General features: G+C 44.4%; 1 protein-coding gene across 1 annotated transcript; it reads right to left on the minus strand.

Annotated features, from left to right (window-relative positions):
- Positions 1-1,625: 1,625 nt before the first annotated feature.
- Positions 1,626-25,036, minus strand: clvs2 (clavesin 2; the record flags this gene model as incomplete). The annotated part of the gene is made up of 5 exons (XM_084483984.1): positions 1,626-1,719; positions 4,496-4,728; positions 7,302-7,412; positions 23,625-23,799; positions 24,648-25,036. 5 exons carry the CDS (start codon positions 25,034-25,036, stop codon positions 1,626-1,628), a joined length of 1,002 nt encoding a protein of 333 aa, XP_084340110.1.
- Between the last annotated feature and the right edge of the window lie 378 nt (positions 25,037-25,414).

Below are 25,414 nucleotides of genomic sequence, written 5' to 3' on the forward strand. Positions count from 1 at the left end.
TGGAGAAAAACATTGTGTTGTTGATCTGTTCTTGTGGCGCAGAATTCAAGAATCAGACTTGGACAGTGGACATGAAGGACCCAGTCCTTCTGAGTCCTTCTATGCCATTCCACTCCTTCCAATAAGGAGCTGGCAAGCATATATGTTGATGCAGAGTAGATTGTAGCTTCTATGGATTCCGTTTCCCTGTCCGCTCTGCTCACCAGGGTCTGACAGCGGGAACTGAAATGTTTTCACTAGCCCTGGGTAGGACTGAACTTTAAGCAACATGATCTCATAAAATGTCCCTTCTGCCGTATGCAGACTGTTAACCTTTTGATAGCCTGTTTTTGTCCATCTTTCAACCTCTGAAACTAGACATTAACTTTGTGTCCATCCTTCCTTCCAGAGCACAGGGCCCTGGACCCTGTAGCGGACGTCTTTCTCCAGCTTTCTGTGTGAGGCTATATGTGTGTCCAATGTTGGTGAATGCAGTTCTGAAATATAAATCCAACTCCAACTCTCAACTCCAACTCTATTGGTATTATGTGAAATACCAAGCATTAGAAGGAAAATAATCTATCTTTGAATATACTATATGCTGTGTCTTGCCCGACTACATTGACTTTGCTAGCTAGCGATACTTAGTCACAATAAAACTGGAAACCCTCATGGACACCTGTGAAACACTTATTATATACAAGTTTTCAGCAATCCTACTTGAAACAGAGCTTCATAACATTCTGATGACAACTCAAACTCAATATACCACTCAATAAAAATAATAATAATAAAGTAAACACTTTAGATTATAGAAGATTATAAGCATTTGAAAGTGTGTTCATATTTGCATCAAACTATAACACATTAGAATATCAGCTTTTTAAAATGTTCAGACCAATACCAAATCGATTAATTCAGTGTTGAAACATTTAAGCTAAGCATCCCACAAATTATGAACTACATTTTCTGTGAATTTAGAAAGGAAATGGTCGCCAGATCCAAACTAAAAACCATCCAGAAATTGGCTGCAAAGCACAAACTTGCCTTGGGCTTCATCAGCACTGCTTAATACATACATAAGAATTATTCATTTTTAACAATGTTTTTAACCATATTTTGTAGCCAACATTATGGTTATATTTACTGAACATGTATTTGATGTGTGTGCAATACCTTAAATTATAAATACTTAGGATTAGTTTCCAATTTCATATTGACTTGGAATTGGCACTTGACAATAGCATGAAGAGCGCCAGTCTTCGCAACATTTGAATGAAAAGGAAGAAGAAATCGCATGGTGCTTTCAATGTGACCACCACACGTCCGGGCCTCCGTTCAGACTCCATGTTCTCTTGAAGGCTCCCAGTAGCTCTCCGTTCAGACTCCATGTCCTTTTGAAGACTACCAGTAGCTCTCCGTTCAGACTCCATGTCCTTTGAAAGGGTCCCAGTATGGCCCAGTTTGGGTTAGTGTCTGTGTTCCTGAGCATGTGTGAGCATGCATCCATTTTGCTCCACAGCTCTGCTTCAGCTAAAACATTTAGTGTGTGTGTGTGTTTTGTGTGTATGAGAAGGTGTGTTATGCATTTGAGTGTGTGGTGAATGTGTCCAGGTGTCTGGCTCCAAACGCGTGTGTGATGGGGCTCAGTCCAGCGCCAGAAGAGGCTTCATGTTGTCCTCTTGACTCGTGACTTTGTCTGGACGCTTCAGGAGCCCCGCTTCCACCACCGACTGAGACCTGGAGTACAAAAATACACACTATATGTCACTATATATCATAATAATATATGATATAGATGTTATAGTGTTATATGGTTATGTCGGATATGTATCCCACATAACTACGACAGTGCCTTCGAAAATAGCCTTGTAATGTGCTGTGTTCCGATATCCATACTTCCATCAGTACACTTGAACGTAGTACACTCTCTGCACTCACTAAGTGCGTAGTTTTTCCGACGTCAGTGTTGTTCCAAATCGAATACTCTGTGATGCACTTACTGGAAAACACGATTGCAACTTCCGCCGGGGCATTCCCCCGCAATAAACATCGGTGAATGGTGAACTCTTTACACCTAGCAGCTATTAAAAAGCTATAAAAGCTATAAAAACGACAAAATGACAACATTAATGGAGGTAGTACACCATCCGGGTCCATTCAGTATACTTCTTTTTGCCCCGATCTTAATTGGAACGCCCTACGTACTCAAACTACGTATAGTTAGTACGGATAGTATGGCTATTGAAATACAGCACTGGAGATCTATTTCTGTCTACAGGGCCACATATCGCCCTCTACAGGTAGATGCTATGTCCGCAGCCAGATTTTGCAGAACTGGTCGAGATCCACAAATCCGTACAGACAAGTTCACATGTCATAATCCGTTCTGTAAGTGAGTGGGGATAGCAATTTACAAAACACAAGTAAACTATACATATAAGTACATAGTGACATATTCGTGTGGATAACATTTTACAAAGGACAATTAAACAATATTTGTGGTTTGTTGTAAACGTAATGTGAATCGTCTTCTGTGAGTTACAACTACTCCTGTGACATGCATGTCGCCTTCTACAGGTGTATTCTATGTACGCATCCAGATTTTGCAGACATATTTATTAGACGGATCAGCTGCGGTACACATTGGAAAAAACACGATGAGATTCACAAATGCGTATAGACGAGTTCACATGTAACATAGGTCCTGAAAGGGAGTGTGGATATCATTTTAGTAGACACAATTAAAAAATGTGCATTTGCAAAATGCACAGCAAAGCTGAAGTGAAAAATTATTGTGGATTGCGGTACACAAATCGTGAATCGTCTTCTGTGGGTTACGCAATATAAAGTCCAGTAAAAAACGTCCATACTTCTACATACTAATAATTAAAAAAATCTGTTTTTATAATTGTGTAAACGTTGTGTTATGAGAATGAAATCACCGTTAATCACCAGAAGGCTGTTAGAGGAACTACATTTCAGTCTCTACAAGCACCATCTATAGGCCTTAAGGCCCCAACACAAGCACCACCTATAGGCTTTAAGGCCCACCCCAAAGCACCACCTATAGGCCCTAAGGCCCCAACACAAGCACCACCTATAGGCTTTAAGGCCCACCCCAAAGCACCACCTATAGGCCTCAAGGCCCTGCCACACTGGGCTAGTGGACACAAGCACCACCTATAGGCCTTAAGCCCCGACACAATAACCACCTATAGGCCCTAAGGCCCTGCTCAAAGGACCACCTATAGGCTTTAAGGCCTTGACACAAGCACCACCTATAGTCCTTAAGGCCCCACCACAAGCACCACCTATAAGCCCCAAGGCCCCGCCACAAGCACCACCTATAGTCCTTAAGGCCCCACCACAAGCACCACCTATAAGCCCCAAGGCCCCGCCACAAGCACCACCTATAGTCCTTAAGGCCCCGCCACAAGCACCACCTATAGTCCTTAAGGCCCCGTCTAAGGCACCACCTATAGGCCTTAAGGCCCCGCAACAAGCACCACCTATAGGCCCTAAGGCCCCGCAACAAGCACCACCTATAGGCCCCAAGGCCCCGCCACAAGCACCACCTATAGGCCTTAAGGCCCCGTCTAAGGCACCACCTATAGGCCCTAAGGCCCCGCCACAAGCACCACCTTCATTACGATTTGTTTTGATTAAAACTAAAATGTGAGCGTGGTGAGCGGTGTGCGGTGGCCACCCAAAATCTCACAGGCACACCTTAATTATAATTTCTGGCTACGCCCCTGATCTATTTGAAAGTTAGGCTATTAAACATGTTGCATTCTATACAGCCTGATTGTTATTCTTTAAGCTACATAGCCTAATTAAGAAGCGATAATAGGATATTTGACCGGCATATCATCAAAATGTCCAGAAAACGAAAGCTCTGCAGGTCACTTTAACTGGCACCGTTTTTTTCTAGCGGGGACGCTGCTATAGGCCTAAGGCCCCGACATAAGCACCACCTATAGGCCCTAAGGCCCCACCATACCTTAGCCCCCTGATCAAAAGGGTTTTGTTTTTTTATTAGGTCTGACGTTACTATTCATTTTGACATTTAATTTTGATTTTGTAATCGACCACAGAGTAAAACTGGATTTTTGAGGAACCTGCAAGCTAATCTATTGATCCAAGGCAAAAGGATTAAAAAAAGGACAAATATAGGATTTTTTTTTTATCTTGAATAAAGCTTTCTTTCTCCTACAGAAAAAGGCCAACTCTGCTTGACCCCTGAACGCGTTTGTAGGTCAGAACAAATCGTACAACCCAGACTTCTTACATTGTTGTTCATCTGCTTCACCGACACACCGTGTGAACCTTATCTGCTCATAATATCAATGTCCCAGTGAGTGTGCTCGTAGCTATGACTCACATCGGTACTTAAGAAATCTTTACACTTACACATTATCATAAAACGTAGAAACATAGCAGATAAGTCTGCAAACTCCCAAGGCTCATTTCTACAGATCCAAGGTGTCCACCCTTGTTGTGACAGTTCACCCACCTCTTCATGGTCTTTGGGGATAGGTCTTTCTCCAGGTCCTTCTCCAGGTCCTGGACCGATAGCGTGTAGGACTCGGGGCAGTAGTCTGCCTCCTCATCGTAGGCGTGGTCCAGGAGAGCACGGGCCCAGGTGCCCATGTCGTAGGGCGGCATCATCCCCCCCAGCTCGGAGGGGAGGATCTCAGGGTGGATGAGCTGGTGGAGGCTGTTAAGGTTGTTGCCGTGCATGAAGATCTGGCCCCAAGGACGTGGGGGGACAAGGGGGCACAGTTCTGATGTTAAATATTAAAGTCAGGTAACAGGTAACAGGTAATAGCCGGGTTTACACAGACATTTTTTTTCCAATCCAATTAAATATAAGCAGATTAAAAGAATCCGACCAAACTGTTTACATGATGGTCAAATAAAGAGATCTGCATCTGCTCCGTGTTTACATGTTTTCAAGCATTTAATCAGATCACAACAGTATTATAATGATATTATAACTCGCCCGTGACATAGGAGGTCAAAGTCATAAGTACTGTACGAATATTTATTATTACAAACCTGGTTACTGTAACGCCATAACCAACGGCAAAATACACACCAACAACAACTGATTCACCGAAACACACACACCGCAGAACGCGCATGCCCCCCACCCTCCTGTTCTCCCAAGCCCCTCCCCCAGCTGACCTGGCGATTCGCCCACCACACTGATTGACAGGTAGAACACTCCAATACATGCACACGGAACTGGCACAACAGACAACAAAATACATAACACATAACACACAAACTCCTAAAGAGTCCCAGGGTCGCTACAATATTTTGATGAGTAACAGGTTACCTAGGCTAAAATGAAAAGACGATGAGTTTTGATACACTGAATCTTCCTTCTTTGTTTTTTTGTTTTTATTCCGCCCCCCTTTCATTCTGTGTTCTCTAATCGGCTTCTAAAATAACGTTAGGCTACTAGTTCCACTCTCGAGAGTCTCGTCAGTCGCCACCTCTTGTTTAGGCCTCATCAAGTCCCTACATCAAGCCCCGCTTGGCTGAAGCGCTTCTATTTTATTTATTTATTTTTTATCTTTATTTGGATTTGCATTTATATATACAGTTTACAATCCACATTGATGCAACCTATACACAGCTCCATCCTTTTTATAGACAATAAAAACAACAAACAGAAGGGTTGCTTTCTGTTTCAAATTAAAAAATACAGCAGGGATTATACACAAGCAGAAAAGAAAAACAAAACAAGCAAAGACAACAGAATCAGACAAAGGAAGGTCGTTTCTGGGAGATATAGCTCATATTTTCCCATATTTTTTCAAATTGACTCTGCTGGAGCCTCATGGAGAACGAAATTCTTTCCATAAAAAATATATCATGGATTATATCATACCATGGGATGTCTGGTTTTAGCCATTTCCTCGTGATTGCTTTCCCGGCAGCTATACTAAGAATTCCAAAAAGGTGTTTTGTTTGATAATTTGTAGATATTGAATGAAGTAAACCAAAAAGTAATTTGTCCCAATTGACAATAATTTTAGTCTCGAATACAGATTATAGCTCTGTGTGGATCTTCTGCCAGAAAGTAATGATTTTAGTCATTTAGACATTCCCAAAACAAGTGGTAGTGATTGCCTTCCACGGAGCCACATTGCCTCCAGCAGCTGGAAGAGCCTGAGTGATGAGATGACTGAACAGTCATTCTCCATGAGACTGAGCCTGATATTGAAAATCACAATATTGTAGCCAAACTTCCTCAGGGATACCTCTCTTAGTTTCCCTTTCCCATTTCTGTTTTATATAGCTGGTTCTTGCCTGTTAAATATCCTGAAGGCCCTTATATAATCTTGGAATTACTTCAAGCCCAGAGTCTGAACTGTATGCACTGATGAATGAATTTCATTAAGGACAATTCTGGTATTTTGAACATTGAGCCCCCTTTCTGGTTTGTCTAGGATGAAATAGAGTGGTTGACGCCAAAATTTTCGTCCTCCACGTTGCTACTAGCTAGCGACAGTTGGTCGTCCTCTGCGTTGATTACTTTTGTGACTTTTTTTTCCTTTTTGGGGCATTTTTGTTCGTCCGATAATTCTTGTACAGCTTTATCGCCTCACAAACAAATAAATTTGAGTTTGTCTGACACTTTTCGATATTTCAGTTGGGAGCCTTCTGTTCTATGCTGTCATCACTTAGCACACCAGACCACAAGTCTCCTGAAGCGCATCTTAAAATACTTCTGTCCCTACTCTTTTTCCCTTTGCTGTCGGCGATACGTCACCTCGACACCTTGCTCGTCTGAGGCACTAGCAGCTACTGCGCGAGCTGCGAGATTTATACGGACGTGCGTAGAAGGAACAAATGTATTCCAATGATCGGATCACATGTTTACATGGGTTGTTTTTGCCAATAATCGGTTTATAGAACGGTCTGCACCATCTGGTTTAATCAGATTCAAAATTTTATCAGATTCAGAAGAATCCGATTACTTGAGGTGTTTACATGATACATTTTTAATCAGATTATTTTTTGGGGGATTTTAATCAGATTAAAAGTGACCAGGCTAGTGACACACACATGAACAGTTTTCCTAATTTAATCTGACACTTTTATCCAAAGTGACTGACAATGAGTTAGGGAACTGAATAATGAGCAGGTATTGGTTCAGGGTCATTTTACTCTGAGATGCCTGCAGACTGTATACATCTGGGTTTCAACCCAGACCCTTTCAGCTCGGAGTCAACCACCGTCACCACTAGACTGTCCTATCTCTGTTTGTTCATTTATAGATGTTAAAACACCCCTGTGTCCCTCACCCGCTTCCTGGTCTTGTCCTTGAGGAAGGGCCGTATGACGGTGTACAGGGCGTGGATGTACCATGGCTGGTTCACAAAGTGGATCCCTCCAAACCGGGCGGGAAAACTGTCCTGTTTTAAACGACAAAGTTGATACATCAACACAGTGTGATTCATGTTACACAAAATAGTAAGTATTTGATACATCAACAGTGTGATTCATGTTACACAAAATAGTAAGTATTTGATACATCAACAGTGTGTTTCATGTTACACAAAATAGTTAAGTATTTGATACATCAACAGTGTGATTCATGTTACACACAGTAAGATGTATTTGACATGTCCTCAGTTGTATGGCTGTAGCAAGTATCTTATCTTATCTTCATATTGCTTCCTTGCAAGGTGGAATTTATTAAAGGCATTTGATCACAGCTGACAAATGACGCAGAAACATTTTAAACTTGCGCAATACTGCATGAACCCATGCATCGGCGCGTCACATTTATTGAATGCTTCAACGCTTTCGGTCACAGCTGACAATACGCCATTAGGCTAAACATTTTAAACATGCGCAAAACTGCATCAACGTAGCTTTGGTGTGTCATCACATCAAATTGAAACAGATTTGCCATATAAGACAAGCCTACTGCAAAGATGTTAATTTCAAATAAAACGGATTGATTGAAACACTCTCCTCAGGCATCGCAATAGTTCTGAAATTCTGCAGACGGTGCTCCTTGTTCTTTATAACTTAAAACATCCTCCCCCCAGTACTGATTACAAACAATCCTTTGAACGTTTCAATGGGGTCAGAGTGCAGGGGAGACAGGATGTGTCCTCAGGGATCAGGACTCTGGACACTGGGGGTTGATTCAAGGTGCTAGAACCTTTTCTGTCAATGTGTGGGAGAACAGTATTGGTGTAGGGGAGATAATATTAAAACCATGGCTCTTCATTGATTGGTCCATTCCAGTGGGTCATCATATTGGGCTCAGTGAGGAACAAATATTGAAGAAGGAACTGCACGTCATAAGATTCGGGGGTAAAAACTAAAAACGCTTTTGGAAAGGATCATTATTCTGTGCTGATTTGTGGTAAACGTTTGAGACATTTAGAATGACTATGATTAAAAGTCTCGGCCTGGTAATTGCTTTGGCGAGGAAGCTAATTAATTGAGTATTGTTAACCTGGTCTTCTTCTTCTTCTTCTTTCGGCTATATGACAGTGTGGGGTGGGACGTGCGACGTCTGGCCTGCGGGGGGAGGTAGAGGACGGTTGGGAACACACCGGATCGGCTGGGGGGATTGGACCTGATTGCGAACAGGTGCCCGCGATCAGGTCCAATCAGGGAATGTGTATTTATGTGTCTGCTTTGTGTTTCAGTAGGGGAGAGGAACCAGAAAGGAAGGTGATCCAGACCAGAGGACGCAAAAAGTCTCAACAAACTTACAAACTTACTTTGGAGTGTGTTACAAGTTTCGGTTAAATCTCCAACGTGTTATTTAGTTTGGAGTTTTTGTTAAGCGTCTTGGAGTCAAATAAAGACATTTCTCAAGGACATTGGGTCTCATTGCGCTCGATACCCCTTACAGACAGTTTCCCGTTTCTTTACACAGTCCTTTGCGTTTTTATTGAACACGGCAAGATCCTTTGAGCTGCACTTGTTGGGTAGTAGGGGGCAGACAAGGCAGTGCTGCATTGTATGGTCCTCTTCTCCACATTCACAGGTGGTTTGGCCAGTTTCACAGCCCCATCTGGCCATGGCAGCTTTTGATCGCCCTGTTCCTGTTCTTAGGCGGTTGAGCGTCTTTCACTGGACCCATGGTGCTTCTGAGCCTGGAGTGAGGGCTTCAGAAGGAGGGATGCCCATGTCAATAGGAGGGGGGTCTCAAGCATTTTTGTCCATAGTTGGAGTCTGGTTTCTTCCCGTCATACTATTAGGGGTTGGACACGGCTGAGAAAGCTTCTCCTGGACTTTGGGCCGGGGGTACACGTCCGTAGAGAAGGTGGCGTTCATCACTGGTGGCCTTGGTCTTCTCTACTCAGCTGGCGACTTCCCGTCTCAAATCAGCAGGGGCAATGCCAGCGAGGAGGTGCAGGTTGTTTATGTTGGTGGGCTTCAAGCAGCCAGTGATTGAGCGGCAGGTGTTATTCAACGCTGGGTCTAGCTTCTTGGCATGGGATGATCTCTCCCAAACAGGACACGCAAATTCTGCAGAGGAGTAGCACAGGGCCAGAGTTGTATATCTTAATGTGTGTGCTGTGGCTCCCCATTTGGAGTTGGTCAGCTTCCGGTATTCCGTTATTTCGGGAGTTAATTTTCAGTTTTTGGAACACAAAACAAATTTAAAGACCGGGTAAACCAAATTCAGTATTTTTCTTCTTATCATATTAATTAGGCCTTAAATGTGTCCCTCAAAACATGTAAAAAATATTTTTCCCATTCATCATTTCCTTGAGGAGCTAGGCCTCAGAGAATGTTCTGTGTGCAGGTTTAAAATGGGCGGGTCTACATCGAGGACCGCGTTACGTAAAGCGGTCATACTCACATAAACCCGCCCCCTGCTGTCCATTTTCAGCTTTGAGATTGGGAGGGGCTGGACCTCTCCGGTGATGGGCGTGGTTTCCTGGCCTGCAGCGCACACGCCCCCACCGTCCTGAGCCTGGGGTTACTGCTCATTTTTCATCAACTTTGAAGCATAATTTTATATACTTCGCGATTTTTTTAGTCCTTCAAATTTGGCAGGGTGGTTAATAATATATTTTCCTGTGGTATTATAAACTCAAAACCCATAATTATTCTTGGTTTACCCGGTCTTTAAGTTGTTTGTTCCTTATAGGAGAGAGTGCGATTCAGTGTTACACCAAGGTAGACAGGGTTGGTGCAGTGCTTAAGAGGTGTTCCAGACCATGTGATGTTAAGGGGTCTGTTTGCTTCCCGGTTCCTGAGATGGAACGAGCAGGCTTGGGTCTTCGCAGGGTTTGTGTGTAGGTGGTTGCGCTCGTAGTAGAGGTGTAGGTCATCTAGGGCTGAGGTGAGATTCGCTTCTACAAATTCAAACGTACTCTCAGAGGTCATCAGCGTAGATGACGCGTAGATGTTCTGGTCCATTGGTTGGTCATTGGTGTAGATGTTATATAGTAGTGGAGCCCGCACACTACCTTAAGGTAAGCCATTCCGTTTTCATCGGCAGCGACTTTGCTTGTTGTTAAGGACAACATAGAAGCACCTATCTTTCAGGAGGGCTCCGATGAGGTACGTGAGTGCCAGGTCTTTGGTATTCTCCAGGATCTTTTTCAGGAGAGGGCGGTGGTTCACAGTGTCATATGCAGCAGACAGATCAACAAAGATGGCTCCTGTCACCAGTTCTTTATGGAACCTGTCTTCTATGTGCTGTGCGAGATTCAGAAGTTGACATTTTGTGGATTTGCCAGCTCGGAATCCAGCTTGTTGAGGGATGATGGCTGGTTCAGCGACTGGGGCAAGCCTTTTGAGGATCAGGCGTTCAAACAGCTTGTACGGGTGGCATAGCAGGGAGATTGGGCGGAAGCTCTTTGCATATGCTGGATCTTTACCGGGTTTTAGAAGAGCGATGATTTAGTTTTTTCTCCAGATCTTTGGGAAGTTTCTTGTCAGCATGCAGTTGTTCATCAGCTCAAGGACCCACTTCCGTGTCAGAGGTCCAAACTGCTTGATTTCCTCTGTGAAAATATTGTCCAGGCCGATCGATGGCTTTGCCAGTCTTGAGGGCTTTGATGCTGATATTGCGCTCTTCAAGGGAGAACAGTCAGTCCGGTGTTTTGGGAGTGCTGAAGTTGGTCTACCTTTGGTCTTGGCTGTTTGGTGGTGGATTTCCCGTTGAGCAGCAACTGATATGCAACTTGGTTGGACATGGACACTGTTGCTGTGTTGGTATTGATGGGTCATTGCTGATTTTTCGGATGAGGCTCCGTGCCTTTTTGCTGTTCTTTGCCATATCAGTTGTCTCCAGTAGAGTTTGCCATTTCTGTTGGCATGGTGCTTTCAGCAAAGGGGTCAGATTCGTAGAGCTGTTGGTATTGCTCATATAGCTAATTGTAGAGTCAAGGCCGGGGATGTATTGAGTATGGCAGCCTCTTGGGATGTTCTTCTGGGCTGCCTGGTGCACTAGCTTGGTGAAGATTTGATCGTTTTTGGGGTCCGCTGGAAGGTGGGTGATCTTCCCTTCAAGATCTTTTTGGAAGCCAGGCCAGTTCGCTTTCTCAAAGTTGAATCTTCTTCGGAAAGGAACTGTGGCTGGGGTAACTGCAGCATTTACTGTAAGGCCAATTGGGTGGTGTTGGGTTTTTGGCAGCGGCTTCAGTACCAGTTTCTTGCTCAGGGTTGTAGCCGGCGTTCCATCACCCGCTATTAAAGGACTTTGGTTGTTTGGGATCATGGATCAGGTAGAGCTGGTTGGTTTCGGCCCATGCTTCCACTGAATCTCCATCGTTGTTTCCCACATATCCCCATTGTGAGCTGTGGCTGTGGAAGTCCAATCACTATCCTTGGTTTCTCAGATTATGGTATTTCTGGCATCAGGAAAGGTGTGGGAGGTGGCTTGTAGATGGAGGTGATGGTAATTCCTCTGAGCTCAGCGGTTCAGAACCTCAATACTGTTTTCATCGCTCGATGATTGTCCCATTTTTTGCAAGCATGACGCTTCCATGTTTCTCATGTGGTCTTTCGATGACGGTGGTCATGCCTTCCACTCGAGGGCGGGGATGTTTGGGTCCGCGGTGAGTTTCTTGAAGGCAGATAATATCACACTGATGTTCTCTGCAGAGTTGGGCAACAAGTTCTTCTTTAGTTGCAGACAGTCCTTCAACGTTTAGAGATATGATGGTCAAAGCTGGCCTTGGGGGCGGGCGTTGGCTTCTCTTCCTGTTCCGGGCTGATGGGCTACTGCCATTTTTTGGGCTTCTGGACATCATTTGTCTTTTGGCTTGGCTTCAAAATGTTTGGTAGAATTTGCAAGTAATATTGGTGATAGTACTTGACAGGGATCGCGACGTGAACGCTTCTACCTTGATCCTGGTAAAAACCTGGTAAAAACGAAATTGTATATATGTTAGAGGCCATGCACAGGGACACGAGATCCAAGGTGGTGACACCAGACGGTGGCAGTGAGGAGTTTGTCATCCAGGTAGGGGTGCTGCAGGGGAAAGCCATTACTGGGAGGGAACAGGAGCTTGGCTTCACTAGCAGACCTGGACTATGCAGATGACATCTGCCTGATGTCTGACTGAGTGGAACAGGCACAGGAGCTCTTGAACAGAGTGGAGGCGGAATGTGCCAGGGTGGGCATCAGGCTGAATGCAAAGAAAACTGAGGTCCTCACTTATAACATACCCCTGGACCATCCACCTCAAGTACCTGGGTTCCTGGGTCAATTCATCAGAACAGGACCTTAAGTTGAGGAAGGCGCTGGAATGGAGGGCCCTGAATGTCATGACTAGTGTATGGAAATCCCCTTGTGTGGAAGTCTCCCTTGACACATACAAATTAGGTTCTTCCAAGCAACCATGGAGTCTGTACTCCTTTATGGCTGTGAATCCTGGACCCTGAAGCCCACCCTGCAGAAGTCTCTGGATGCATAGGCGTCGATTATGCTGGGGACGCTGGGGACGAGTACCCACCAGTTTTCGTCAAGATTAATTTTGTACCCACCACTTAAAAAGACAAAAAACTTGAGTTTAATTATTATGGATTATTACACGGCTCTTCTCAATGCTGTGGAATGCGCCGTTCACTTGCAAGGGCAGGGGTGGTGAATTATTTTTCGATAATTGACAATTGCTAAGCATATAATGACCGCTGTAAAAAGTGAAAGTGGCTCTGATTCACGTCTCTCGTATCACTCCGCAAGTAGTTCAGTAACTTATCAACCCCAGCGTATTTGGTTGCTAAGCGATGTCAACGTCTTTGGTGGACTATTTCTCTGCTGATCAACACTACGAATGCTGGTAACAAATTAATTGTAAAAAGACACACTGTGTGAAGTGATTTTTTCGTTTTGGTAAGTAGCCGTGTAATAAGTGGGATAATGTATAAAACGTCACCGGTCATTATCGAAAACAAGCCTCTTAAGGGCGAAGCAAGACACCTCCTCTTCGTGTCGGTGTCCGGTTTGCCCTGTCTGGGATTATTTTCCCGATAATGACCGGCGTTCTATACATTATCCCTTACTTATGTTTGTGAGCTGCCAGCCTGGCTTGGACAATGAATGAGGTATTAATACCAATACTCTTTGGCTGGGATGCAATGATGAGGCATCAGACAATCAAGTCATTTTAGCCTGAATACATAGGTTTAAAGCACCAGAGCAGGTTGCTAGTACCATGGACATACAGAGCGGATGGATAGATTGGATGGATGCATGTTGTGAATTGAGAACAGCCAGCTCATGATGTGATACAGTGTTCAGCTGTGCAACAAATATTTTTAGTGCTGTGTGTAGCCACACGTTTGCCTCTTCACAACTTAAACACGTAGTTAATTTCCTTTCTTTGTTTGTGTTGTCATGTCACGTCACGTTGTCAACATTGGGTACATGGAGCACAACATAGTGGGTCATATATCCAATGCTTTTTGGAAACACTTTATTCATAAAATGTGTTAGACATCCGTTTTTTGTATCCACAAGTTTCCACCACCCTGTGATGCTTTGCGCGAATTGTGGGCTTTACCGGTTAGGACTACTACGAGATCGATGTAAACAATCGCCGTCTGTCATTCATTCATTACGATTTCAACCAATTATTTTGTTTTGTCCGGTTGTAAGTACATCCTCAAACGGCACACGTTGTTTCCGAGCTTTTTAAAGCCATAATTGTATTCAGAGACAATATACAGTGATGTGCTCAGCCTGCCAGCTGATCAGCTACAAACACAGCGGAGGCGTGTGGGCGGCCGGAAGTGTGGCCCACATTTCCCCAGTGACCACCCCAGGAAACTTGTGGATACATTTTATTCATTAGTAAGCTACATGGGTATGCCGTCTTTCAGAACCTTTCATTACCTGCACTAAAGAGAAAAAGAGTGCTTCCTTATTGTACCCAGCACTTCTGTAAATGCACTTTCGAATGAGTCTCTGTCCCCAGCACATTTTAAACCAAACTGACGCCCATGCTGGATGGATGCTACACCAGAATGCTGCTTGCAATACTCAACATCGACCAGAATGAGCATGTTACCATCAAGCATCTGTATGGAGGTCTACCAAGGCTGTGTGACAAAGTGGCATCCAGGAGGATGAAACTTGAAGGTCACTGCCACAGACACCAAGAACTTCCAGCTACGGTTGAATATTCATATAATGATGATGAGGAGCCACATAAATATAGTTCATCAGCAAACATCAGCACACCTTTCCTGTAGCCATAAACCTATATAAAATCATCTGCACTAAGAGCCTTTCAGTTGACCTTTCAACTGTAATGATGGGGTGAACTGGTAGAGGCTTTGACAGCACTTGGTGATAAAGACATTTGGTGTTGTAGCATAGCCCAAATCTAACATGATGGGCAGATCAGTCAAGCAGTCACTGACAGAGTCCTCCAGCCACATCTGTCTGGCCAGATGCAGTGTGACTTGTATATTACATATTAAACAGCCCCTCTCGCTCTCTCTCTGATGGAGGAGGGAAATCTAAAATGGAGTTGGCGGAGTGGAAAAGTTACAGAAGCCAAGTGTCTTCTCTAAAGGCTAAAGGCTTATGCGATTTTTGAGTCGGATGTACACCACACACATAAAGAGAATCTCAGCCGATTTGTTGTTCTTCAATCGTAAATACAAATACATAAGATTCAAACACAAGATGGAACACCACACACTATAGGACAATCTTGTCCGATAATTGCACGCTGCAGGGCCGTGGAGGCTACGTCATCCAGCTCGAGACAATTGTAGAACTAGAGCAACTCGCGTCAACAGTGAAAATGGATCAGCGTTTTTTGACAGCAGTTGTTTCCGCTGTGCTTATTTCTCTGTTTTCTGTAGTGCTAATTCCATTAAACGGTTACAATTCATAAGTACAGTACAGGTCGCGAGATAGAACGCTTTTTGCTAGACTGGGTATCCCCACCCCCATCTGCCGGCGAATTCGCTCTGCACATGGGGATGGCAAGGAACATGTTTAATCTTCCTGTTTCCTATCCCAATCCGTTTGGCACCAATCACCAAGCTGGCTTTTTTCACCTGGCGCGCTATTGGCTGGTTAAACACGATGACGACAGAGAAGCGTCGCAAGCAGCCGAAGCGGAGCAACCGCTGCCCGTTGGTGCAGCTGTCGCTGCTGTTTTAAATGATTTCAGGGGCACGTTTTCTTTGAAAGCTGAGCAGAAACTTGCCCTGGAGCAATTCCTCCAAAGAAAGGATGTATTTGCTTTACTGCCGACTGGTTTTGGTAAAAGTTTAATCTACCAGCTAGCAGCTACCAGCTGGTGGCCAATTGCTTGCAGCCATTTGAACTACGCCCGCCTCTTGTGCAGGAGAAAATGATGGCACCCTTACCAGACCAATGTGGACATGGACTTAGCAATAGCCAGGCTATTATGGAGCACCTTCAGGTCAGCGCGCGCGCGCGTGTGTGTGTGTGTGTGTGTGTGTGTGTGTGTGTGTGTGTGTGTGTGTGTGTGTGTGTGTGTGTGTGTGTGTGTGTGTGTGTGTGTGTGTGTGTGTGTGTGTGTGTGTGTGTGTGTGTGTGTGTGTGTGTGTGTGTGTGTGCGTCACTATTATGTTGACTACACAGTGTTTTTCTTCATCATCCATATTTCAGCTGTTGACTTCTGTAACGTTAATGTAGCCTATCAATCGGCGAGAGGAGCTCCTCTGGGAGTTCGCATACGGCAACAATCCCTTTCTCCTCCTGTCGCTGTTCAGAGTCAAAGCCAAAGTTCCTTTCCCCCAATTCCTTCTCCACCATGGCCGAGATAACCCCCACTACGAGTCTTTACTTGTTGTGGAAGTACCAGAGAGTCGGAGACCCGACGCAGTCTTTAAGATTCATAATATCAGAGAATATCCCCATCAGTTCGGCCGCGGCGCAATGAATGAATAAAGATCATAAACCCATTGGAAGAAAAAAACATTTATCTTGACAGATGTGCCCGAAGTTACTACTTTACAACCTTGTTAATGACCAACATTTAGAAAAACATGTAGACCTACTTTTAATTCAGCCTTGGGTGAATTTGAAGCGTAGTGTGTTGGACTGTTTTCAAAATGGGTAGGCTTTTAGATTAAAATAAGTAATTCTGTCTGTGAGTCTGTAGCAAATCCTACATTGTTATTGTTGTAGTATTCAACCATTAGCAAGGTGACACTGATTAGCTATTGATACCATCTGTGGGAGGGGAGCTCAGTGTTCTCTTAGTACTCCGCCTGGTTGTTCCACGTTGAACTCTGGTACATTGATATCTGTCAACGCTGAACCTTTCCCCTTCATGCTGAAGTAACATCTGCTCTGTAGGTCTCCAGTGTCACCTCAACCCATATGCCAAAAGGTAAAGTGTATACTGTAGGTCTCCACTGTCACGTCAACCCATATGCCAAAAGGCAAAGGGACACAATTCAGAGGCATACTGTATCTATGTTTAATGTTCTACTAGCTGACCTTTATCCGTGTTTTTTTTATTGTATGAATCACTTCAAAAAATGACTTTTGGTCTATAATTTCTGTTGCTCTTTATAATGCATTTCATTCTCTGTATTGTACAGCACCTATATAAACATACATGGTGCTATATTATCTTATTAGTCGTGTTATCATTATTATTATTTAAAAACATGTGGTGTATCTATAATTATTACGTCAATTATAAGTTCCAATTTCTGTGACTACACAGAATACAAAGGATACAGAGGATAGACACTTCAGGGTTACCATGGCTACTCGACACAACCTGACTGACAGAGAGGAAGGAGATGACTTAACTTCACGTCACTGACTTAATGTGCTCACAAAACCCTAAAGCCTTTTGGAAGTGGAATGCGATCATCCAGACTTGAACGGGAAACATGCTTCAGCCACTTCATGCTGCAACCTACCAATACTGCACATGTGCACCAGTGGCGATTTCTCTAATACTGCAAGGGAAGCTCAGCTTCCCCTAAAATTTCAAAATTAAATTGTCTAATATATACTGTTGTGTTAACATTTCATTGACTAAAAATGCGTTTCCGATTTCCTTCTCATACATTCCCTTAGCGTCACAGTGCAGTTGCCTGTTGAAGCTCAGCGTCCATCCACTTCAATGGGGCTGCATAGAACAGCTTTTTTTAGTTTGTCGAAAGTCGACGGCCATTGCAATTATTAATGTGATTATATCCCTCCCACAGACACTCAGCGTCTCTGGGGGTGAATGGAGGAGTGGGCTGGCCTGGACGCTGGACTTCTGTGTGATGATTGGAGGGTCTGCAAAAGACTGAGTTGCCGTTTGATTGACAGCGATTTTGAACTATAAAAAATCGCCAGAGCTCTCTTCATTCCTCAGTCCCATCGCAGATTTTGCAAGCGAGTCGAAAGACAAACTGCAACGTATTTCTTGATATTTGCTTGGCGAAATTTCATCGTACATTTCATACACTTATTCACACAATTCCTTGCTTCAGTTTAATATAATTCCCACATTTCCTTGTTCAAGTTTAATATAGTTTTGATAGTTGGCCATCACTTTGATTCAGGGAGCCTGAGGTCTGAACTTCAAGTCCTGTATTCAGATCAGTACTTGCAGGGTGACAGGGGAAAGCTGTGTGATTTCTTGGTGTTCCTTAAAGACATGGAGTTGGACAGTGCAATGCCCCAGCTTTACAAACTGTTCTCATTAGTGGCAACAATTGGAGCTACATCTGCAGGTGTATAAAGGAGCTTCTCCTGTTTAAAGCGGCTCAAGTCCTACACCCGTAACACAATGGGCCAAGGCTGTTTAAGCAGCCTAGCTCTGCTGGCTATTGAGAGGACACTGGTCAAGTCACTGAAAAAGATATTTCCTTGAAAAGGAACAGAGGGGATAATTTACATATACATAAATTGACAATTTATATGATGTAGGCCGAAAATGAACTTCCCCTTTTTGAAAGACCAGCAGCCGCCACTGATGTGCACACATCTTCCTCGGTTCGGCTACAGAAGACACAGTTAGTTAGACATTTGCACACTGGCTCCTCCAAACCCATTGTCTTTTGTCTTTTGCATTGTATTTTGCAAAAGTATGTGTCAGGTTTAATATGCAACAGAATGAAGAGAAAGAGAAAATACAATCTACTTTCACTACCATGGAACGAGCTGGACATCTGTTGTGTATTGATTACTCCATGCACACAGGTTAAACCAGCCACCCCCACACACCCAGGGGAGGTTTCCTACATGGCAGCATGTATCACCATCTTCATGTACCATTGTCCTACAAACTCTACAACAAACCGGGTTTCAACACCAGCACCCTGTGTGCTGGTCATGGAGGAGCCCAGTAAAGCCCCCTAGGTGGAGGGTGGCACTGACATGGCTACAGTTAACAATGGGCTAAGACATTTGGTTGCAAGCACGTGCAGAACAGTAACGACGTTATCTTATTACAAATGGGAGTAGGCCTATGATCAACGGAGCTGTTCCTTATCTGCCAGCAGCTGATTGCAGTGATCAGTCCACAACATGGAACTTGATAAGGCCATGATGAATTAGTAAACACACGAAGGTATTTGCATGTATTTGCCTAGACATCAATGTTTGTTACAGGGAGCAGCTTTTAAATGTGATAGTTTCCATGTGTGGTGCAGGACCTAATGGGTGGTAGTGAAATGTATCAGCATGGGTGTGAATCTTAGATTTGTCAGATGTATCAACACGCCTGCTTGTTACAGGACAATAATAATACGGACACTTGATTTGCTTGTATTATTGTAACGGCATAAGACAAGCTGAGTTAAGCAATCAATAGAGCAAGAGGGTGAGAGAGAGAGAAAGGGGGAGGGACATTGAATTATAGAGCAGCCGATAAGCTTAGAGAACATTTACTTAGGCTGTGCAGTCCCTTCAGAAGGCCAAAGCAGTGTCAGCCTTCTGGATCCAATATGAGCCTGGAGAACACCACGGAGAACACCATGGAGAACACCATGGAGAACACCACGGAGAACACCACGGAGAACACCACGGAGAACACCATGAAGAACACCATGGAGAACACCATGGAGAACACCACGGAGAACACCATGGAGAACACCACAGAGAACACCATGGAGAACACCACGGAGAACACCATGGAGAACACCACGGAGAACACCATGGAGAACACCACGGAGAACACCACGGAGAACACCACGGAGAACACCATGGCTGGAGACATGCTGCTTTATTCAAATGGTGAAACGATACAGTAGTGTAGGTTCAACATTTGTTGACAAATTTGACAGGAGGACATTTTTCCCCTGGAATATGCGACTAAAACTACTAATCTATAAATGATATATTTATTGACGTACACATATTTTCTTACTTCGAAAACACTGTTTATCCATGGAGGGACGCCTCGACACGCGTGGAAATATACTTCAAGTTTTATCATTTTGGCTGGGAGTCAGATGGGCTCAGTGTAGCGGCTCATTGATTAGAGCGGGAGAGGCCTTACGGCTCGCCGCAAGGCCATGGGACGCACGGGACAGCGTTTATCCCAAGTAGAGGGGTGAGGGACATCGTCAAAACCTCCAATCAAGAGGATCCATCAGCCATTCATCACTCATCACTCAATCTATCCAGCCATTATCCATCATCCATCCATCCATTCCTATGCACATCATCCATCCATCATCAATCTATCCATCGTCTATCTATCCATCATTGTGAAGATGTGAATGGCATCTTCACTGTTTTAAACCATGATTTAAAAGAGGCACATGTTCCAGTCAGGCTGTTGATGTAATAGTCTGCAGCTGGGGCTCATACGTTAATTGAGCCACACCCCTTGTGGTTAGGCTCCTTAAAATGAGTTCTACACTGGAGGGACACTTCAGTTGTGCAAGTGAAATGACTGTTGTGGTGCGGTTTGTTTTAAGTAAAAATAAGTTTTTCTAACAACATTGTGCATCAAGTAAACTCTTTTTCACAATTATCTATCTATGCATCATCCATACATCATGCTGTAACCAAACGCAACAAAGCAAGCTATGTTGATCAATTTTTTATTTTTTTATTTTAATGAGTGGACAGTGCACAGGTAATATATCTGTTTCCTAAGTAATAACATTGTAGAAATATAATGCTACATGGTTTTGATCAGAAACTTTATCATTGCGCTTATGTCCATCTCAACTCAAGGCAGCTCGCCCCTCGTTTTAAGAGGTGCTAAGGGAATTTGGGATGTTGGAAAAGCACAAAATCCTGTGATATGTGCAACGATTTTCAAATCAAATGTGATGTGGAGTGTCGAGTAGAATAAATGACAACATCAAGTATATTGATAACAGGAATTTTAGACCTCATTAGACAGATGTTTTACTTGGTGTTTAAGAAGTCTAACCTCCCTACTGACGATGAGATATGTAGAGTGCAGAGGCTAGTTAGATATAAAATACAGAAAACCAAGTCCATTATTACATGGATGCTGTTGCATAGAATGCAACCAATTTGTTTTCTGATAATTACAATACATTTTTAACAACCTTCTAGCTGGGTTGTGAACTACTAAATGGCTCTGGGACGGTTGGACTGCCATCTCGGAATTAAAGTAATTTACTGACCGAAGTAGAATTGTTATTCCTGTCTCCTTTGACTCCTGTCTCAGTAGATAAAGTGACGGTAAACAATATCCTCACTCTGTACAAAGAAAGCAACGGCTCTGGATCTCATTCCAGACACTCTGTAGGGATAACGCCGTTGTTACCTGGGGGGTGATTGCCCATATGATTGATCGGTTGTCAAAACAAGGACAGGTTCAAAGTCAAAGATAACGGCCAAAATTGTCCCTTTTAGGAAGAAAAGCAGGTCAGACGTGGGGAACTAGAGGCCGGTATCAATCCATATCGAAGGTCTTACGAGTTTGAAAGGGTTGAACAGGATCTAGTCCCGCACCAACTTCTGTATGAACTTAAGTCTAGCAAAACAAAAGAGAAGGTAATATCACTGGAATGGTCTTGACTCAGGCCCCGCCCATACAATGCTGGAGGTTTTTTTTTTTAACAAGGAGGTTTTGCCTTGCGTCCACATGAGGAGGTTTTGGGGCCTGAAAACATAGACTTTAAAAAAACGTCTTCCAGAGTCGAGTCTTACTGGCCTCCATACTTACTACACCACCACCCTCTCCATACTTACTACACCGTTTTCAATCGTTTTCAGGTTACGTGCGGACAAGGATAGTACTGAAAACATGCAAATGCAACAGAAAAACCTGCAGGGTGGTGTGGACGGGGCCTCAGAGGAAGCTTTGATACTGTAGACTGCTCCATACTATTGTCCAAACTGTGGCATGTGGGACTAGAGTTTACTATTATAAACTGGTTCAAGTTCAAAGTCACAGGAGAATTTGGGTCTGCGACACTGAAGCAACCCTGTGAGATGGATATGACATTGGGTGTGCTGCAAGGCACAATATTTGGGGGTCTTATTCAAAATGTATGTAAATTACATAAAAAATAGAATCTTTTATTGTATGATGATGACCCTGCTTTACTGATGGCTGGGAAAGATTGAGGTCATTCTTAGCAGAGTGTTAGGCAATGTAGTGGAGTGACCCAAAGAAAACAAGCTGTCATCGCACATGGGAAAATCGGGAGTCAATTCTGGTTATCAGTGAGCGGTTGCAGAGGGCAGACAGGATAGGTCACATGCAATGGCAATGACATGGCACCGTATGCCTGTGTCTCTCAAGTGCCTGCATAGCAGAACAAGGCAGTTTCACATTCTGGTTAAACTCCTTGTAACGATACTGATACATGGCCACTTTGATTAAGCCTGTTCTGCCTGGTACCGAGGCCAACTGAGGCACAAGAAGCTGAAACTGCAGGAATACCTAAACTCAACCACGTGTATAATCGCCTCTGTGGGCTGTCCCTGGCTCCCTGGGCTCCCATGTAGCCGGGCACAGCCTGGCCCTCAGCATGCTCACCACACAGGGCTAATTAAGTCAGGGGCCACAAGTGCAGCACAGCTCAGAGCTGTTTTTAACACTGAGCTTCAAATCCAGAACCCAGGGGATTTTAGAGGTCAGGTCCGGGTAAAAGAAGATATCACAGGGACCGGAGTGTTCTCTGTCATTTTCATGTGAAGGGTTCTGAGTTTTTCCGTTGCTTAGTGCTTTGGGGGATATTTTTGATGCTCTACTGTCTGTCTCAGGGACCTGAAACAAGTGTTAGCCCCTGGAATGTCTTCTTTATCCATACAATTAACTCAATCAATCATCATCACCACCTATCCATCAATGTATCATCCATCATCCATCCATCATCCATCCATCATCCATCCATCGTCCATCCATCATCTATCCATCATCCATCCATAATCCATCCATCATCCATCCTCCATCATCCATCCATCATCTATACATCAACCATCTGTCATCATCGGTTCAGCCATCCATCATCCATGCCCCCATTAATTGTATGTACATGCTGGTTTTGGTCAGTGAAACGTTGTCCTCTATTATCTTTGTGAATTGATTTGACTTATATTCATTGTATAAAATACAATGTCAACAGCTGGGACTAATTGTATTACTTATTAATATATATTATATTATATTTATTATATATTATATATTATTGTGGTGATAACACAGAGCCTGATGACGACCAAACGGTCCAATGCTCAAGTTCTTATTTTATTCATCATGTACTTGGAAAACAAAGTATTTATCAGCCAGCAGCGTCTCATCCTAATGGAGATGTCACTATTCCTTTGAACCATTCACTGATTCTGCACAGTGCCTTACTGACTCCTTCACGGGCTGAGCGGTCCTGACGTGGCTGTTGTCACACATCCGATTGAATCCAATGCTCAGATGCATGGGATTCAACATAACAGATCCTTTGAAAGGATGTTTGTTGTTCACTTATCAAACTTCATGCCTTGTGATTAGCAGTTAAAGGAATGATTAGACTTGATCTCTACTAATGATTTTGCTCATAAAACTCAAAGCAAAAAATGTAATAAAAGTAAATATACCATACCATTGATTTCTCTAACCTGATCCTTAAACTATAAAAGTCAGTTTCATCATGGGAGTCCACATTCAAATTGAGGTTTTTAGCTTGTGTGTGTACATACTATGTGTTAAGAATGTGTTTGGATTAGGATTAGTATACCGCAGTCTAACAGTACGGGCGCTGCCTACCTGCAGGCCCTCGATGGCCAGCCTCAGCATGCTGGGCGTGAGCCTGGAGGCCTGCTTGAAGGTGAAGTTGCTCCAGTCGATGATGAGGATGAAGCCGTTGACCTGAAGCTCTGGGTCTTCGATCATAGTTTCCAACGACAGCAGGATAGCTCTCAGTATGTCCACAAACGTGTACCTAACGAGAGAGAGACGAGAGAGCGGACTATTAGTACGGGTACTGCTACCGAGAGTAGAGTGTGGTGCTGAAAGGACAGCTCCGGACCTCCTGCTCCACAACACAGGGCAGAAGACCGTGACATCCCCGCCTCCATGGTGACCGTGTTACCTGCTCTGGTCACCCCCTCCATGCTGAATGGTGTTACCTGCTCTGGTCCCCTCCTCCATGCTGAATGGTGTTACCTGCTCTGGTCACCCCCTCCATGCTGAATGGTGTTACCTGCTCTGGTCACCCCCTCCATGCTGAATGGTGTTACCTGCTCTGGTCACCCCCTCCATGGTGACGGTGTTACCTGCTCTGGTCACCCCCTCCATGGTGACGGTGTTACCTGCTCTGGTCACCCCCTCCATGGTGAATGGTGTTACCTGCTCTGGTCACCCCCTCCATGGTGACGGTGTTACCTGCTCTGGTCACCCCCTCCATGCTGAATGGTGTTACCTGCTCTGACCCCCTCCTCCATGCTGAATGGTGTTACCTGCTCTGACCCCCTCCTCCATGCTGAATGGTGTTACCTGCTCTGGTCACCCCCTCCATGCTGAATGGTGTTACCTGCTCTGGTCACCCCCTCCATGCTGAATGGTGTTACCTGCTCTGGTCACCCCCTCCATGCTGAATGGTGTTACCTGCTCTGGTCACCCCCTCCATGCTGAATGGTGTTACCTGCTCTGGTCACCCCCTCCATGCTGAATGGTGTTACCTGCTCTGACCCCCTCCTCCATGCTGAATGGTGTTACCTGCTCTGACCCCCCCCCTCCATGCTGAATGGTGTTACCTGCTCTGATCCCCTCCATGCTGAATGGTGTTACCTGCTCTGGTCCCAGTTGGCGGCGAACAGCAGCAGGATCCTCCTGCCGTACTTGTCCAGGTTGGACAGCACGCCAGGGAAGCCGTCCTTCAGGGCCTGTTTGATGCCCGGGTCTGTGGGCTTCAGATTCTTGAACATGTCCAAGTTCTGTTGCCTGTACTCGAAGTATTGAGCCAACAGGCGAAACGCCTCGAAATGGTTGAATTTCCTCGCTCGGAGGAACCTCAGGATGAAGGCGTCTTCTGTCCTGAGGAACCCGATGTCTGGGCGGGTGATGATCATGTCCCGGACCTCCTGGATGTCCTGGTGCAACGTGTCAGGGTTCTCCTTGAGCTCCACCTTGGCCTTCTCCAGGGTCTCTGGGGACAGGCCGGCCTGGAGGTGGGTCATGGTACCAACTGGTGACCCCACACTGGAACCTAATGCAGTCAGCTCCGATTGGATGTATTATTGAACATTGGTCGGCCAAAAAGGAAAGCTATACGCAACAGGACCTGGATGAGTCACTCCCAACAAGAGGCTTAACTTGAGTTGTCAATACCACTAGGCCTGTACACAGGAAACCACTTATTCAACAGTAGCTGTAGGCCATGTATGACGTTCACTTTATGGGCAACAACAATACAAGTCAAGAATAAGAAACGACGTTTTTTCTCTCTTCACCAAAATGTATTCGAACTGCACCGATACTTCCTCTGCTCACCAACGACATTCAGTCTGCTGTCGACGGCCTAAAGTCAACGCCGAGAGACAGCCGCTTCCACCCAT

This window comes from Micromesistius poutassou (assembly GCF_964030765.1).
Source record: "Micromesistius poutassou genome assembly, chromosome: 19".
NCBI classification, from domain to species: Eukaryota; Metazoa; Chordata; class Actinopteri; order Gadiformes; family Gadidae; genus Micromesistius; species Micromesistius poutassou.